The sequence below is a fragment of the Rhododendron vialii genome, chromosome 1a, assembly GCF_030253575.1.
Source record: "Rhododendron vialii isolate Sample 1 chromosome 1a, ASM3025357v1".
NCBI classification, from domain to species: domain Eukaryota; kingdom Viridiplantae; phylum Streptophyta; class Magnoliopsida; order Ericales; family Ericaceae; genus Rhododendron; species Rhododendron vialii.
Genome location: NC_080557.1, coordinates 15792498 through 15811206, shown reverse-complemented (window position 1 = coordinate 15811206; position 18709 = coordinate 15792498). Strand labels below are relative to the sequence as shown.

The 18709-nt window shown below is 36.5% G+C and overlaps 3 protein-coding genes across 3 annotated transcripts; 1 reads left to right on the top strand and 2 right to left on the bottom strand.

Moving 5' to 3' along the window:
- Positions 1–6510: 6510 nt before the first annotated feature.
- Positions 6511–6936, top strand: LOC131306755 (uncharacterized). The gene has a single exon (XM_058333181.1). The coding sequence runs from the start codon at positions 6591–6593 to the stop codon at positions 6795–6797; it is 207 nt and encodes a 68-aa protein (XP_058189164.1). The 5' UTR covers positions 6511–6590; the 3' UTR covers positions 6798–6936.
- Positions 6937–11486: 4550 nt separating this feature from the next.
- LOC131306749 (uncharacterized) lies at positions 11487–12027 on the bottom strand. The gene has a single exon (XM_058333172.1). The coding sequence runs from the start codon at positions 11980–11982 to the stop codon at positions 11563–11565; it is 420 nt and encodes a 139-aa protein (XP_058189155.1). The 5' UTR covers positions 11983–12027; the 3' UTR covers positions 11487–11562.
- Positions 12028–13585: 1558 nt separating this feature from the next.
- On the bottom strand, positions 13586–17269 carry LOC131306741 (large ribosomal subunit protein uL30w). Its single transcript, XM_058333160.1, has 7 exons — positions 17113–17269; positions 16018–16199; positions 15819–15916; positions 15678–15735; positions 14269–14348; positions 14070–14172; positions 13586–13981 (listed from the first exon to the last, which is right to left on the bottom strand). Exons 2-7 carry the CDS (start codon positions 16195–16197, stop codon positions 13766–13768), a joined length of 735 nt encoding a protein of 244 aa, XP_058189143.1. The 5' UTR covers positions 16198–16199; positions 17113–17269; the 3' UTR covers positions 13586–13765.
- Between the last annotated feature and the right edge of the window lie 1440 nt (positions 17270–18709).

Here is an 18709-nt window from a genome sequence, read left to right as displayed (position 1 = left end):
GAGAGAGATGAGAAAGTAATAATTGAAAAAATATGATAATGATTAGAGGAAGAAGTAGAGTAATGATTGAAAAACTAAACTAAAATGCGTACCGAACACAACCGACTATTGCCATTTTGAACCTGAAATGGCTATGAGTGGTGCAGTCACCATGAAAAAGCTTCTTTCCATTTTTCTTTTATATTTAGAGATTTTTGTTTTTTGAAATCATAAACAACTTTAATAAAAGCTTCTTTCCATTTTTCTTTTATATTTAGGGATTTTTTTTTTGAAATCATAAACAACTTTAATACGTAGAGAATTTAAGAAAGAGAAAGACAGTTGCTTTTCCTTTCATCCGTCGTCATATATCCAGTATCCGTATCTTATGAGGCACGTAATTCATTTGTTGGGCTGTATTTGCTTTTCGATTCGTGAAATAGGAAATGCAACGGACAAGAAAAGCCGGTCTAAAGCGAAGATAAAAGATGGAACTCTTAATTTTGTAAATATTTACTGGCCTAAATTAAGAAGTAGCATCTCAAACTTATATTGTATGATGTTTTCTTTTCCTTTGTGCTTGCTACCAAATTTCGTTTCCTTGATAAATTGATGTCGAAAACACACACAGATTTCTAGGATTAATTTTAAAATTGATAGAATTTAACAATTTGTTCTTTTTTCTTTTCTATTTTTTATCCGGATTTAACAATTTGTTCGATTGTAACTCAGATGATCCTTCGAGTCCAGATGTAGGAGTAATTAATCCAATCCGACTACAAACTTCATTGCAAGAATAATATTAATGTCATTTGAAAACATTTTTCATTTCAAACCAACACATCCAACACTGCACTACATACCATTCATAATTTTTTTGACAAAAATAAACTCGATTTATATATATAATCAAAATAGAAAGGACCGGAACTCCATCGGTCCGAAATTACAGAAAAACAACAAACCAAAAATAAAATACAACAAACAAACAAAACAAAAAAGAAAAGAAAAGCCGCATGGATCCAAGACGCCGGAGTCAGACCCGTCAAGCACACTTGTGAAGGGGGGTTGGAATGGCCAAGTGTTAATTGGTCAAGTATGAACATAGAGCAGATTCTCCTGGATGGACCCACCAACTTGAGCTTGGTCCTGTCGCAGACTGAAGGCTGAAGCCACTGTAGACTCCACATTCTCTTCCATGGATTAGTTTCCCATGATAAATCGAAATATGACAAATCAAAACTATTTTGCCCGGATCAAACCGAATTTATATATTCGTATTAGAGAATACAAATATACTTACATTTATACGCTTTATAGAGAGACACAATATATTAAAAAAAAACTTTTTGGTGGAGTGGAGACTGTGGTCTTCTGTCTGTTTGAAATTACCTTATTTTTCAAAAAATATTTTTTCTAGAAACTAGAACTTCCTCCATCGTATCCCTGTATTTTCGGATCTACTAACATGATCATCACATTAGAGGATCTGTTCTACGTTAAAAAAAAATAAAGGTGGCAAATGGGCGGGATTGGACGGGTTGAAACGGGTTATGGGTTGAATATGGACAGGTTGAATATGGGTCAATGATATGCAGGTTGAAATGGGTTGGGTCGAATATGAGTCAAGACATACCCGACCCGCCCCCCCCCCCCCCCCCCCCCAAATCCTTATGAAGTTTTGTCCAACTCCCCACAAGTGAGGGATGAACTTAGCCCCCCCCCCCCCCCCCGTCCAACTCCCCCCAAGTGAGGGATGAAATTAGGGCACCCCCGGGGTCCAACTCCCCACAAGTGAGGGATGAAATTAGGTCCTCTCCCAAGTGAGGGATGAAATTAGCCCCCCCCCCCCCCCCCCCCCCCCAACCCAATCCAATCCAATCCTTATGAAGTTTTGTCCAACTCCCCACAAGTGAGGGATGAAATTAAGTCTAGTCGTGTAAGAAAAAAAGTTTTTTTTTTTTTTTAAAGTCTAATAAGCTTCCCACAAGTGAGGGATGGGATTAGGCCTGAACGTGTAAAAAAAATTTTTTTTTTTGCATCTAAAAAAAACTTTAATTAACCTTTCAGTTTTTACTTTTTATTGATCGGCAAGTTAACCTTCAGTTTTTTTGAGTTTAAAAAAAAAAAAAAAAAAACTAACCTTCAGTTGAATCAGTTTTGTTTTGGTGCCCGCTGCTGAAAGTGAGCACGTGGAACGACGCTCGTTCAGGATACAAAAGAACGGGATTTTTGGGTTTAAAATCTATCGATCACCTCGGACCTCGAAAAATTGACTCACAAGAAGGTCTTCGAAAAACAAGTATTGAAGCCATTTTAGGCTTAAAAGAAAGGATATCTAAGCCTTGAGAGTGAAAAAAATTTCAGTGCCGAGCGGTACCTCGTGGTGTTCGCTCGGTGCATCCGAGCCATTCATTACGTTTTTGAATGATTCGGATTTGAAAAGAGAAAAATGAGAGAGAAAGTGTTGGGGTGAGAGGATAGAGAGAGTTTCAATCCAAGCCGTTCAAAAGTGTATTGAACTGTTTGAATGTGCTGAGCGGATACCACGTGAGATGTACCCACCAAGTACTGAAAAATTCCTCCATGGGAGTTAAAATGTGGTGGACTGATCGTCACGGAGAGAGAGGAGTATCTGATCAAAAAATAAATAAATTGGAGAGAGAGGAGTATGTCAAACAGAATATAAATATAGTTATTTGAGATGGAGAGATGGGAAAAAATGGAACGACTTGGTTGAACAACAGCAAAGAAAGTGCGATATGCTAATTAGAGGAGAGAGAGAGAATCTGATCGAATAATTGAGACCGAGAATAGTTTGGAGGCGAGAAATTGAATTTTTACCTTAACTGAATCCGTCATTCGTTCGTGAAAAGCCCCGGTAAAAGAATAGATGAGTTTCTTAAAGTTGGATCCATTTCCAACTCATCTAAATTTATAAAATCAGTAAATTTATTAAGTTGGCTCAATTAAAAAACTCATATTTAAATTTGGATGGATATGGACTAATTATAAATGGAAGAGTTCGGATGAAACCACGTTACTGAATTTAAATTGCCACCTTTAAAAAAATTCCTTCAATGGAATAATTATTTGTAACTTCATCTCAAACAATAATGTGAGTTTATAAACAATGTGAGTTTATATGTGCCTATAGCCTATAGGTCCCGCGCCCCATGTGATCGCTGCACTATGCAGTACCACTGTGTAAAGCTTTCACCCGTACTCTGCATGCATTAATTTCACCCATGTGGCTCATCAACTAGGATAAAAAATTGAGAAATGTTAAGGTGAAAAGAAAATGGACAAAGAAAATATCCTCAAAGTGTACATGAACTGTTCAGATGCATTGCACAGTGAATCTGAGTCGTTCATATATACTTTAAGGGTATTTTCTTTTTTAATTTTTTATGTCTCTACCACTCCTCAAAAAATCTGTACTTTTTTTTTTTTTTTTTTGAAGGCAAAAGGTCAAAGGATCAAATAATTGTAGTACGGATCAAAAAAAAATAAATAATTGTAGTACTTTGCTAATTACCGATGGGACAAATAAGTCACTGTGGCTTATTTTTTGTCCTTATTAATTTTTTGAGGATTATTGCATCCTCATGATAAGAGGAATCTAAAAAGTAAAAAATTTTGACCGAAATTCAATTTTTTTTAAATAAAGACGAAAAAATTGGCTTATTGATTTATTTTCGTCTTTATTCAAAAAAAAATTAGATTTCGGTCAAAAAATTTTACTTTTTAGATACCTCTTGTCGTGAGGATGCAATAATCTCCAAAAAAAATGACAATAAGTCAAGTGATACGAAAAAAATTTGAATAACGACAAAAAATAAGCCACTTTGACTTATTTGTCCGAACATAAGGGTCTCAAATGTGCAGGTTTGGGTCAAATTTGATAAGTTATAAGTGTGTTAGGTCTTTAATAGGTTATTGATCCATTTAAGTGGTGTTCCAACTAACCTTCTTTTTTAAAAAGTATTTTTTCTTCAATTTTTAAATTCAAATATAATGAAAATGAAAAATAATTTTTTGATTTTTTTTGCACCGTATAAAAGATCTCAATGAAATCTATCAAACAAGATCCATATTAGTAAGAAAATTATTTGCGTAAACACATAATTTTTGGGTTTGAAATTACATTATTTTTTCCAAAACCTTCTTTTTTGAAAGTTGGAGCACCCCCTTAGACGGAGGGAGGGGGGCTGCTGTCCCCAAGGGGACAGCAGCGTGCTGCTGCACCCCATTTTGGGGCCCACCCCGATCTCGCTCCGATGATCAGCGTGCTGCTGCACCCCATTTTGGGGCCCCCTTAATGATATTCAATTAAGCTAATTTTTTGCATAATTGTTCTACTCGACGAGCTCTACAAAGTGAACGATTCAGATCATCGGAGAGAGACCGGGGTGGGCCCCAAAATTGGGACAGAAGCCCCCCCCCCCCCCCTTAGACCCATTAATTACGAGTTCAATATTCTATACTCAATCCGACCCATTTATTTAAAATCAAACCCACCTCGCTCATTAACCCAATTACATACTACGGAGTATATACTAAAATTTAAAATAACTAAAAATACCAATGTACACTAAAATGACCATTTTACCCCTGTAAATCTAAATGACTAAAATACCCTCGTAAAATTACTGTACTTTTCTTCCACAAAAATCAATTATCAAGTTATACTAGTATTTCCCACGGCCTCACGTTTTCTCCGATTTTGAGGAATATTGACAAGCAAAACGGCTCAAATCCTTCTTCTCGCAGTCTTGCCTTCCTCCTTGTCAAAACCCCATTTTCTATAGTGACTCCGGACTTGCCACACCCAGTGAATCACTGTGCCACTTGCCCGTGAACTCTCTCTCTCCCCGTAACGACTTCGTCGTCGAGGATTGGAGGGGAATTTGACTTCATCAGGAGAATTTGATTTGGGTTTGGTTTTGGTGAAATTGAAACCCCCAAACCAATTTGGGTTTTGTTTAGGAAAAAACGAAACAATGAATTGATTAGAGTTTCAATCTAGTGGCTTTGGGTTTGGATGAAGTCGATGAAGATTCGGCCGTTGGAGCCCAATCGCAAATCTTGGTCCGTCTAGTTTCACCGTAAAATCTGCTACAGTATTTTTTTGTTGGGTAATGTTCATGACCCATTAGGCATTTAAGTTGATCCAATTTAGACCCAACAATAAATGGGTTAGAACTCATTCTAATCCAACTAATAAATGGGTTGGATTAGATCTATTTTTTAATAGGTGGGTTTGGGTTTCTTAATGGGTTTTGGTTTAATTTGCCACCCCTAATTGTAATTTTTTTTTTTTGGTAAAAAAAATTTAAAAAAAACTCTATGCGAAGAAGTTAGGAACTCCCTCTCGCGAAATACATATACATATATGTGTGTGTGCAAGCGCGCGTGAGCGCTTTTGTTCACAAATTTTACTTTTTAGACTCTCTTATTGAGACAGATGATTAATCATGATGGAAATTTTAAAAATTCAAAAAAAAAACGTATAAAACACACGCGTTTAAATTGGGCCGCCAAGTGAGAATGCCCATGGGACATTGAATAATATTTCCATATTTTCTCCAAAATCTCTTTCTCCCCTTTCTCTCACCCCCTCCCCCCCCCCCCCCCCCCCCCAATTTTAAAACTTAAAAAAAATAAAAAAATCTAGAAAATTAAGGATTAGGAGTTGGAGGCTTGTGAGATATCAACACATTTCTATAAATATATTGATAGATAGATGAGCTCTTAGCTCAGTTGGTATGCCTCCTTTAGTGGAGGCATGGTTTGAGCCCCACAAGAGGCGGTTTGAAGTTCAGGACTATGGATAGTTTTTGAACCCTCAGTGAACTAACATACTAACACCCGCTTTCAACTATGCAAATAAAACATACTAACACCCACTTTCAACTATGCAAATAAATAGGCGAGGCTAGCTGATGTATATAATATTGGTGAAAAAAGAAAAAAACTCAGCCTATCCATAATCTTTGAACAAAAATGCTACGCGTACAACCGTTATGTTAATTGTGCTTATAATTCTAACTTAATTGTGCTTATAATTCTAACCGTCCAGATGTATTAGAACTGATCTTTGAAATAGAGCTGTCCTTGGGTTGAATCGAAAAGGACAAGTGCTAGAGAAGCCCCGTTTCTCACTAGCAAACAGGGCCATAATTGGGGTTTGAGAAAGAAAGGGGGGGAAAGTGCGTGTAAAAGGTGCATTAACCGTTTGCTATTTTTACAAGAAGCATCCTATTAAACGTTTGGCTTGTGCCAAAATTTGTTAGAATGCTTAATAAATGCACTACGGGGTGTAGCGTGCAGCCCGACCCGTCTATCTCAACGATCAACTTCCCGAATCTCATCTCAACTCTAACTTGCAAATACGAACCGTTTTGCCAAAATGAAATCTAAACTATTGATAGCCAAAATAGACCCTTGTAGTGTCGTGGCACTACAGGGACCTCAGTTCCTGCAAGTACATAGTCATGACAATATATAGCATCGTAGCTACTTCTATCAAACCAAAAAATATCTACAAACACCAACAAATATAAGGAGAGAGAGAGAGAGAGAGAGAGAGAGAGAGAGAGAGAGAGAGAATGTGTCTGGGGTACGTATGTGAGGAAAAGGAGGTAGAGTTGGGGAGAGAGCAAGCCCCTGGGGGATGCCCACACTGTGGAGGAAAGGTGGAAGCTGTGGATGTGGAGAGGAAGTGGAGGTTCTGCTTTCTTCCCATTTGCTGCAAGATCAAAAGGAAGTATTTATGTACTCTGTGTGCCAAACGTTTGATCTTCTTGTACCCATAGATAGACAATCATGGCAGGCTTATATTCCGTCCGTTCCAATTTATTTGTCCGTTTTTCTTACTTCAACGCGTTTCGAAATATTTGTTCGATTTTAAGTTCAACGAACTTTTAATTGCACAAGAGCAATCAGTTAGCATTTTATTTGCATCTATCTGTCAATAAGAAATCTCCTTTCACATGGAGTAGGCTATTTGTCGAACCACGTAAATATCTTGTGTACGTGTGTGTCTCGTTTTTTTATATGATTTTGATCCGTACGGCACAACAGAAATTTTTCCGTTTATGGTTATTGCTATGTGCCTGTGGCGTGGGAAAGTGGTGCAGTGGCGGAGGCAATTGGTGGGGGAAGTGGCAGCACATGCCACCCCTAGGTCCAAAAATAATAGCAAAAAAATGTGGGTCTACGTATGCAAAAACGTTCTCTAAGCACCGAAAATTTGTTATCCCTCAGTCCAATTCAATAGAAAAATCATTCTTTTTTAAAAAATTCATTGAAGCTTAATTTATAATGACTCCGGACGATTTTCGGGATTGAAAAGTACATCGAGTTTCATTTTGATAGATCGTTAAACTACTTGTGTCTATATGACGGATGATTAAATTATGAAAATGTGTAAATTTTTTGGTACTATGGATGATTAAGTTAGAATACTATACCATTTTTAAGTGAGTGTTTTCCCCCCTCTTTTTTGGTTGATCCAATATCAAAGTGAGTGTTTGATATTTCGAGTTTTTCTTTTGTTTTTTTTGTTTTAAAAAAAAAAAACTCCAGTTTGTAAGATAAAATATGAAGTGACGTTAAAAAAGTATATGTTCGAAATTTATGCAGTTTTTATTTTCTTTTTTGTTGACAAGAGTTTTTGTTTTCTATCTATTCGCAAGAAGAAAAAGGCTCTGGTTTTTTTTTTTTTTTTTTATCCGAGAAAAAGGCTCTGGTTGGGACGAAACAAATTAAGAACCTGGGACCATTTTAGGGACGTACAAGCTAGTGATGACATCTGTCGCGTTTACAACACAACTTTTATTATTGCGGCATTTTTGGCTAATGAGTGAAGAGAGAAAATAAGGTAATACAATAATTGGAAATAAGATAATGAGTAAAAAGGGATTGAGAGTGAAATGATATTAATGATTGGATATAAGAGTAACGAGTGGAGAGAAAAATAAAAGTAATGATTGATATATAGGTAATAAGTGAATTTGGGTTTGGAAATTTTTTTCTAAATCCACAACCGAACAAGGGCAGAGTATTCTTTTGTTAGGGTGATGGCTGGAATCTTGAAGATAAATGAGAATGTAATCTCATATTTTCATGATTTTAACGTTTGAGAGACAATAATAGGAATGTAATGCTATATTTTTTTCATAATTTTGACTAGAAGTGACAATTCTAATTCATATTTTTTTAACCCGTCCAATCCGTCCATTTATAACCCAACCTAACCCGCGACCTATATAAACTCATATTTATATGAGTTTAGATGAGTTAAAAATGAGTCCAATATGAGTTGGGAAAAACACTCACAGCCTGTTATAAAACAAGGAAGGAAACACAAAACACGGAAATAAAGGTCAAGCTAATTACAGAATCAACGCTGCTACTTGCACAGCAAAGGCTGCACAGCAGCCGTGCACAAACCAATTTTGCGCCCGTCTCGGATCTTCCAAAGGCGCAAAACTGATCTGTGCACGGCTGCTGTGCAGCTTTTGCTGTGTAAGCAGACTTTCTGTTACAGAATTGCCATCAATACAAAGGACAGTCACAGTCACTCGGCTCTCTCACAAAACAAAATACAAGTCACAAAGCACATGCTCCTCTTCTCTCTCTCTCTCTCTTACTTTTATCAGAGGAAGTGCCACGTACTGTTACGATCCGGATCCACTTGCTTATAAAGTCGATCAAATCTTGCAAAAAAATGGTCCAATTTTATTTTATTTTTTTCGTTTTTTGAATGAAAACTAGATGATTTGTTTGTTTAGTAAAATAGCTAAACTCAAGCAAAATTTTTGACTTGTTTAATAAACAAGTTGATGTCAAAGTAGTTGCAACTCTACTCCAATTTATGTAGTCCGGTGAACAAGCCGAGCTTGAACATTTTTAAATTCGGCTCATTTGGAGCACTATCAATAGAGGGTTACCATTGTGACATGCTACAAAATTCAGGGACGGAAATTTTGAATGAAAAAAAAAACTGGACCATTTTTAGCAAAATTTGATAGACTTTATAAGTATGAAGGAAAAGAAGGAGGGAAAAAAAAGGGGAGGGTTATTTTGTTCATTGTCTTTCTTTTTTGATTCCTCTCTTTGAACAAAACAATAATTCACAAAAAAATGACGCAGAACATACAAATAAATAAAATTAAAAATTGGCTTATATAGTCAAAAGACCCCACGGAGTTTTGCCCATTTGTGAACGTGTTTCAACCCATATCGGGGGAAGATAGTAGAGAAGGAAAAGAAGGAAGGGGGAAACGGGGACGAGAGAGAAGGAAAAAAAAAAAAAGAAAAAAAAAAAACGGATCGGGCGGGCGTGTTTGGGTCTGATTTGATTCATATTCGACCCGACCCGTTTCAACTTGTTTACTATTTGACCCGTTCATATTTGACCCGCAACCTGTTTCAACCCGTCCAGACTCGCCCATTTGCCACATCTAATTTTGACGTTTGAAAGAGACATAAATAAAAATGTAATTACGGATGACATATTCAACCAAAAGACACATTCAAAGAGTGAGTGAAAATATGATCTCTGAATGTATATAATGACATATTCAAAAAGGAATCACTTCCTAAACTAAGTGGAAATTTGATCTCTCCTTCACCATGTTAATTTTAGATTCCTGACTCAATCAATAAAAAAAAGAAATGTTGACTTTGATAATTTCCAAAATAATCGTTTCGGATTGAATCAATTCAAAAACTGTGTTTGAAATTACTTAAAGTATTATACCCTAAAAATTCAATTCCTAGATCATAATCCTCCTACTCCTACTTAAAAAAAAAAAATCCTAAGAAATTGATTCTTTAAAAATCATATTGATATTCCTACAGTCCTACTGAGACATCGGTCATCCAAACATAACCAACAAGTACTCATACTCCTATTCTCGCCTCCTCTCTCTCTAACTTTTCTTTTCTCTGTCTTCTCTTTACAAACATTTGGTAGGGTTTCTTGGTGGGGGTTGGGGCTGCCGCCTCACCCTACCCCACCCCCCACGGCCCCACCCCTCCATCACCAGTCGTCCACTCCGTACTATGACGAGTTGTTGAGCCGCTTGGTGAGATCCTACTGCAAATAAGTCCCGAAACTAGAGCGACAGTTTGTCTGATGATATGATTATGGTTTGGGTTCTCTTTCCTCCTCCTCTCTCTCTCCAGATCTGTCCCTCCCTGAGTTTGGTGCTCCCCATCAAGGGCGCCAATCGTCCGCATGCAGACCGCGCTATGTGCTCTCTTTTTCAATCTTCCTCACCGTGCGAGTTTTATCGGCGTTATTAGGCCGACCCAGTCTTGTCGTTTGGGTGTCGCTTGTTCGAGCCTGACAAGGTTGTTGTTATGGGAAGGAGATAGTTGTTGGTGTTGCTAGATGGTGGGGTATGATTGCTGCGGTGATCTGCGATCTCGGTGACTAGATTTAGGAGTGTAGATTTGTTTCTGTAGGTTTTGGTTTATTTTTCTCTACTGCATTTGTTTTTTTGGTTTCCTACCCTTGATGGGGCCGTTTCCTCCCCTTTAGGGGATTCCATTGGTTTGGTTGTGCGATTTTTCTGCGGCGAATATTGTGCCCAGAAGGTTTGTGTGTGGGAATGAGGTGCTTTCTTGTTGGCCTCTCCCTTGTAGCTTGATTTGCCCGTTGTGTTGTGAAGATCGTGCTCCTCTTGATGTATTGTTTCTCTTATCATTGAAACCTCCTAACATTTTGGCAAAAAAAATAAATCTCCTATTCATACTGAAGAATATTGCGGCCGAAATTTTTTGAATTGTAAGGGCTTATCCTACTTTTTTTTTTATCCCTTATTATAATCCAACAAAAAATGCCATATTTTTTATTTTTACTTTAAGCCTCCAAAAAGTTAGAACCAACCCCGCATATATCAACTAAAAAGCCCAAAAAGCCAAATAATCAAAAATTAGCGGAACAGATCCCGAGTTCTTAGATAAGTAAAGTACGACAACTAAATTGACAAATTTACTTCAAAAAAAATGCAAGGAGAAGTTATTTTCTTCGAATCTGATCGTGCTAATTATAAAGTACTATGCTAATTATAAAGTACTATAACTGAAATTACATTACGATGTTGATTTTTTTTTTTTATGTTATTCAAGCTAAATAAACATTGAAAATTTGATGTTATTTTTTGTACTTGTATATATATTTTTTATTTGTACGACTTAATAGTAGATTGACAACAAAGTATGAAGTTGGGCTTGAACAAACCACATGTCGAGACCGACACTCCTTCAATCCCATCCCAATTTATTTGGCTATTTTTAAAATTCAAAATTTGTGGGGAATACAACGGTTACACCTAAAAGGTTTCAATCTCCAACATTTACCCTTCATTTTTCCAAAAAAACAGAAGATACTCCTACCTTATCTCCAAGGGAGGGCAAAATGAGAACCTCATCCGTTCCAAGTCAATTGGATAAGCATTTTGCGACCCTTACAAATCAGGACAGAAGTTACGTACGCACTAATTTAATTTATTCAAGACGAATTCGATACACCATTACAACGAAGTTATAGTCGAGACGATGAATCAATCATTCGAGGGAAGAATCAACTTTGTTTACGGCTCTTGAAAATACGAGAACGTCATCGGGCTCTCTGGCTTTATCCTCCTCCTGATCATCTCTCTGATCATCACCTCCGCTGACAATTGCCTCGCGAATCACCTCCTTAGCCTTTGTCGCTGGATCCTCCGGCATCTTGCTGTGCACCTCCTCACCTCTTTCTTCCTCTTTCTTCATCATCCTCTCTCTCTCCTCTTTCTCTACCTGCTCTTTCCTCTCGTTGTGTGCTTCCATATGGCCTCTCTCTCTCTCTCTCTCTCTCTCTCTCTCTCCCTTCATGTAATGGAGCATTACATAATTATAATCTTGATCAGATACAGGTGTTGCGTTTACGTGAAATGCATGCTTCTGGAACATGTATAAAGAGTAACACGTAGCTTTAATAACCATAAATTTATGGGGACGTATCACCACCAGATAACGTGGAAGAAATAGCCCATAGATAATATTTTTCCGTCTCATTATTTATATTTTTCTAAGAACGTATCATCTAAAAATGGAAAAATCTCCTATACACACCCTCTTTTTTTTTTTTTTTGGGTTATACCGTACGTGCTTTACGGATTTTTGTGGTCCGACACATGAGGTTTGTGGTAGTTTAATTTTATGAATTTTTGTGGCTCTTTTTATGAATTTTTTGTGGTTCCTATAATGAGATTTTTCGGTCAAATACAAATGAACTATTATGATTTTTGTGGTTACTTTTACGGATTTTGTGGTTTACTTTTTCGAATTGTGGTAAAAATGATGGCTAAAGGTGAATAAAAATGGCTCTAGGTTTATGAATTTTTTGGGTCACTTTTACGAATTTTTGTTGAGTTATTTATGAATTTTTGTGGTTCAAAATACGAATTTTGTGTTTTACTTTTATAAAATTTTGTGATCGTTATAAGATTTTATGGCTTAAAATACGAAGGGCACACGATTCACCCTTTTTGGAAGGTATGTACCCTAGCCATTCTAAAAAACCTACTCCCTCCGTCCATTTTTTTGTGTCCAGTATTCCATTTTGGGCTGTCCCTTAATAAATGTCTATTTTGTAAAGTTAGGGGGGTAAAAGTTGGTATATTGTCTATTTTTGTCCCTAAAAGTAGATTTTATTTTGAAAAGTTAGTGAGTAAAAGTGTAATGATGATGGGTAAGTAGGAAAAGTGGAGAAAAAAATTGATGTGAAAGGTGTAATGATGATGTCTTTTTAATAAGTTGGTGTTACGAAGCAGGACACTTAAAAAAGAGACGGAGGGAGTATAACACTTGTCCATTCTCTAATATAGAAAGGAAGACCCTTTCTTTGGTGACCCTTTCGTTTTTTGACATTGTGTGTTATTTTTAAAAGCCATAACCAAAAATTAATTGAGATATGAAATTACTACGGAAATCAATGGTCTGGTTTAAAATTCAGATCGTGCAAAATACTTTTGGACGGTAAGATTGAGTATGGTGGGAGAAGGGTGAAAAGTAGAGGTAGGCGTAGATTTTTCGTTTTAGTACTCCTACAAGATACAAGATAGTAAGTTCCAATCGATAAACGACATAATTTTTGTAAGGAAATTATGAAACAGAGAGTTGTATCTTGTGCAGGATAAGAAGTGCAGAAATTGTCTCATTGCAGGCATCCGATAGAATTGGAACGATACTGATAAGTGCAGGAATTTAACCGTCAAATTTTGAAATCAAACGGGAAGGGAGATCAAGGGTAAACTGCAAAATAAAGTCCACCCAAAAATACTCGATATGATTCCTGTGTGCCCTCCCCCTCCCCCTCAAGAGAAGAGGGCTACCACGAGATCTGTTCACCACCGAGATGGATAGTAATGGTGAACAGGAACAGGTAATGGTGAATTTGCTGTTTAGCAAACAAACCTTTCACTCAGTCTTCTGCGACTTCTTGACTGGAGTAGAACTTTTCAGGACACTGCTATTGCAATGAACAATGGCACAAGGCAATAATCAAAATAAGTATGGTTTTCAAGAATAAAGCCACCCCAGCAAATTTCAAAGAACATGCTGAAAAATATTTTGAATCCCAGGATAAATAGCATAGATTTAACACCACAACGGCAACTATCTTTATCCAAACTAAGGAACAGAATTACTATCATCTCAAAACAACAACAGAGAGCAACTACAAAAATTAAGTTTGAAGAAAATCAGATACCGCAGAAAACCCCAGCTAGTTCATCCTCCTGATGAGCTCATTGATGTAGTCTTCGCGATTCCCAGCATCGCCGCCTTCTACATAGTGATTCCTCTTCTTTTTCAGACCACCGAGTGGTGCCTTAAGCTTGAAGGGCCACAAAAAGTTGTTTGCTTCCTTAAAGTGGGGTCCGACAGTCATGATCTCATGGATCAGATCTTCAACACAAATGATTCCGTACTTACCCAAAGCCTGTATCACAAGGTAAAAGTTTACGCAGAGAAACATTGCAGAGAGCAGCAAAATAACAGAAAATAAACTAGAATTATAATGAACAAACCTGTTCAACGATACAATTGTCAGTCAAAGCAGTCCTCTGCTTGTTTAGTTTCCCATAGCCTCTCTTGTAAATCAACTCTTTAACGCTTTTCAGATTTGGATACCTGAAACAGTTGCGTTTCCATATGAATCAATTTCTCAGATAATTTGTTAACCTGGGGAAAGTTCTAAACTACGAGTTGCATGATAAAATTGCATACCCATAGGTCACGTAAGGCTCAACCCTATGCAACATATTCACGGTGGCTTTGTTGACTTTCAAAAAGACACCATTAAATATCTGAAATCCAACAAATAACAATAAATCAACACACCTTATACAAACTTTTGTATTAACAGTAAATGTCATAAGAAAGAAGGAACCAAGCAAAGAGAGAATATAAAAACCGCACAGTCAAAAATCTAATATTCTTATAAAAAATACTTCACAGGTTAACTCTTTTGATAACTTAAGATATCAAACTACATAAAATAGCAGCGTTCTTGAATCAGTCAATCACCAAAGCATGGTAAACAAAAAGGTGGAGCACACTAATGAATAGGGGTCTAGAAGCGCAACCTACATCATAGCCAGGTTCTTCGTAAAGGGCCTTCTAATCCATTCTGCTCGGTTATTACATAAATATCAGCAGTTCAGAACTCAATTACACAATCACTCTATGTTAGGATCTCAAGAGTAAACATACACAAGTGGAAAACAGGAAATGTGTCATCATTGCTGAGCATTGGAAAAGCAAACACTTATACGCCAATAGGTGTTGAGTCGTTACTCGTACATTCACAATGCGAAGAGGAATCATAGCGATCAAGTAAAAAAATTAGTGTTTGAAGCCTTCAGTGGACATTTACGAAAGCACATTCACAAGCATGGTTAACCTTTAGTACCAAAAGCGTGAATTTAGGGTATTGAGCAACCAAATTTTTCATATTTTATCTCCTTCAAGGTTAAATTATGGGGGAACAAACAAAAATAATAAAGTGGAAGTGATGTAGGGTGGAGCTGTCATGAAAAATCAAAAATTGAACCCAATAACTTCAGATAGACGCTCCCTTGTTGAACCACATTTTATCCTCTACCACAGTCCAGGAACTAATATCGAATTATCGATTCTTTCATAACTCATAACTGGGGCAAGTCAAACACAAACAATTTGCTTCAAACTACCAAAAACAAATCCAACATAGAGACATGACCAGGCCTCTGGCTCCAATGGCATGAAGTTTTATAATTCCAAATACCAGCGACTATAAACAAACTAATAAAAATTTAAAAATAAGAACTAGATAACTCTTGGATAGCATATTTTAGCTTTCCCAAGCAGCCTAAACAAGCAACATATTCTAACTCTTTATAGAACTGGTTTATCGTAATGTTGATTACAACAGGTACAAAATTACAATGCTAACTGAATGGATGAACACGCTGGTAAGAACTCACAAGTGACACAAAAACAGTGTTAATCAATGCTGGAGTAAGAAGATACCATAGTTATTCAAAGCCCACACATATTTCTGGTCCATCAAGGACGCAAACCTTCTAACTGTCCTAGAAACCCAGATCTAGCTAATTTCCAGTACTTAATACATATCGAGGTAACTTATAAATTACCTGTCTCAATCGCAGAAGCTGCAGAATTTTTCTCGTCTTTGGGTCCATTGCATTGATCCTACATATTTAAAATTGGACCCCACTGAGATAATCATAATTGCTTACAGTTTTAGTACAGTATCAGACTAAGAAATCTCTTACCCACGGATTCTGACAATAAACAGCAGCTTGGCTTCCGGGCTGACATAGAATCCCCCCTTCAACCTTGCCTCACGCTTCAATCGAATCAAATCCTTACCCTGAAAAGCAGAGATGCCAACAGTTAATTGACAGGGAGAAAAAAAAATGCAAGAAAAATCAGAGGGTGCCTAGTTGAGAAGAAGAATGCATTCATCAGTACCTGCTCCTCATACTCCTTCGAGTACTGCTTTGCTCTGTTGAAGATCAACTTCCTATTCTCGGCATTCTTCTTCTTTGCAGCTTCAAGATCTTGCTTCTTTGCAAGAGCCCATTCCTCATTCCTTTTCTGCTTCTTCAACACTGACTCCGGAACCACTGCACACTTAACTTCTTCACCCATCTCTGTGATAAAAAGAATCGCAAAAAGGAAGAAAATGACAATCAGTTGGACAAGGGAGTCAAACAAAATAAAAGATAAACCTACCGGCAATCTGCAAAACGGGTTACCATAGACCACTTGATTCCATGGACCACTGGTTTCCAACAAAACAAAAACTAATATTTTACACTACAGCCGAAAATTTATCCACCATATAACTTACAGGACATTTAGAGTACAAAAATAATCTCAAGGACTTGTAAAGGCACTCATGAGTTGAACATTTCCATCTTCCCAACTCTGTTTCTCAGCTTTCATGATAAAACAAGCTTCTACACAATACCATCTTCGACATAGACCATGCCATAATAAAGTTATTAAGTAAATAAACCAAATTTGGAAAGCCTTCATCCAATTCTACAAACCAACAGAGACAGAGCTGAAGGTGGTTCAAAACACACCACGCCTATCTCAATCTCACACTAAACTAGCCGATTCACAGAGCCTTTATTCACTTCTATAACCCACAAAACAATAAACACAGATTTCAATAAGGCTCACTGCATAATAGGACTATCCATACATTAGACTAGACCGATATACTAAACAACGCTAACTTTGCAAAGTCGGATCAACGTCAAACTGGTGGGACTACAAGAAACATTAACCCTCCAATTAACTGGCAAAGAAACAGAAACAGGATCAACGCCTTCATTCATTTGCTTAAATGATCCACTGTTCAATGAAGAAAATGTAACACACAAATGCTTTTCCAAAACTCCCTCAGGAGTCGAGGAAGGAAAAAAACAACAATTCAAATCATCGCTTCAGTAAAACAGATCAAGAAAGAAATAGGCATCGATGCATATACAACAATCCGTATCCATTTACGAGATCTATAGATACATACTTCAGAGAGAGAGAGAGAGAGAGAACCTTAGAAGTGCCTGGAAGATCCGGAAGGAGGAGGAGTTTGATAGGTCTGAGGAGCGAAGGTTTAGGAGCTGGATGCTCGGCTGCGTATATAGGTAGGTGACGAACCAGATTAGGGTTTTGTGTAGGGGTGGTTTCGATCAGTGATGCGAATGAGACATCCGACGGCTCATATTTTGGTTACTTTCGTGAGGAGAAATCTGAGCCCTTGATGGACGGAGTTAATCCTTTTTTTTTTTTTTTTACAGCGACGGAATTGATTTATTGATTTATTTATTTTCTCTTTGTTTCAGAGACGGAGGTAATCCTTGCGGCTCATTGGCGGGCGAATAATTTTAGGGCGCTACTATTCGCAGCCTTTTATTTTCTTTTATAACCCGTTAAAAATTTTCAATTATACTCGAGAGTTAGTTATCGAAATTGAGATATATTTTCAGCATCCAATTACCGAAATATAATAATTTTTTCAACAGCTATTTACCGAAAATGTATGTTTGGCGGTTGTTTACCGAGAGTTGAACATATTTTCGACATGTAGTTACCGAAATATAATCTTGTTTTCAACAGCTATTTACCAAAATGTTATGTATGATTTTCAACAACTATTTACCGAAATATAGTGGGCTATTGGAGAAAATAAAGGGTTGCGAATAGCAGCGCCCTAATTTTATGCTCAAAAAATCTACAATAATTTTATAACTACACAAATACACTTTACACACTCATATTTTTTGGTGGAGCCCATACCGGAGGTGTATTGTGTGTTGGTCTTAATGTAAATGTAAGCGAATTTAAGTGTTTGTAATTTTAGAATGATTAGAATCTTTCAGGACGTGTCATTTTTAATTATTTTTAATAGTAAAAATTATGCAATATGAATCGAAAGATATAATCTAATTAGTTATATTAAATAAAGTTTTGAAAATCACGAGCCGCGTTCATTTTATGATTTGGATAATGAGTGGAGAGAATTAGAGAGAGAAATGAAAGTAATAATTGATAGAAAATTTATTGGGGACCGTGTACAAAAAGAAAATCCAAAATCCCAAAACGAAATTTATAGTCAAATTTTATAAATCGAAAGATATAAACGATCTAAAATGACACGTAATTCGTCTTACATTTTGGGGAAGTATCTATCTATTGTTTATAATATATAAAGATTGAATTCCTTTTAGCGTGACCTCTTTTTGAAGCTGTGTCACAAAAGTATTTTTCATCTTTTAAGATATAAGACTAATTCCGCTAATCTTTTTGGACTTTTTGTTTTTATTTAAATTTTTTTCGCTTTTACACCTAACTTTTTAAAATTATTGATTCGTCTCGAAAAATTTTAAATTTATGACTTTTACCCAAATATTTTTTGAAAATATCCAACGAAAAGTCCAAAAAGAAATATGCAAAAAAAAAAAAAATTGAATAGGGACAAAACAAGAAAAATCCCAAATAGCCTTTAGAGGAACTTAGGGAGTTTGGCCAAATGACTTCTTTTTTTCTTTATTCAAAATTTTTTCGCATTTGTTAATTTTTCGTTATTTTTTAAAAATTATTGCTTCATCACGACGAGAGGAATTTAAAATGTAAAAAATTACAATCAAAA

Excerpts from the sequence above, each read along its gene's own strand:
- LOC131306749 (XM_058333172.1), bottom strand. The coding sequence starts at position 11,982 with ATGGTTATTAAAGCTACGTGTTACTCTTTATACATGTTCCAGAAGCAT.
- LOC131306755 (XM_058333181.1), top strand. The coding sequence starts at position 6,591 with ATGTGTCTGGGGTACGTATGTGAGGAAAAGGAGGTAGAGTTGGGGAGA.
- LOC131306741 (XM_058333160.1), bottom strand. The coding sequence starts at position 16,197 with ATGGGTGAAGAAGTTAAGTGTGCAGTGGTTCCGGAGTCAGTGTTGAAG. Across the intron at positions 15,917-16,017 it reads CGAAGGAGTATGAGGAGCAG|GGTAAGGATTTGATTCGATT; the intron begins GTACTGATGAAT and ends TCTGCTTTTCAG. Across the intron at positions 14,349-15,677 it reads AGCTTCTGCGATTGAGACAG|ATATTTAATGGTGTCTTTTT; the intron begins GTAATTTATAAG and ends GTTGGATTTCAG.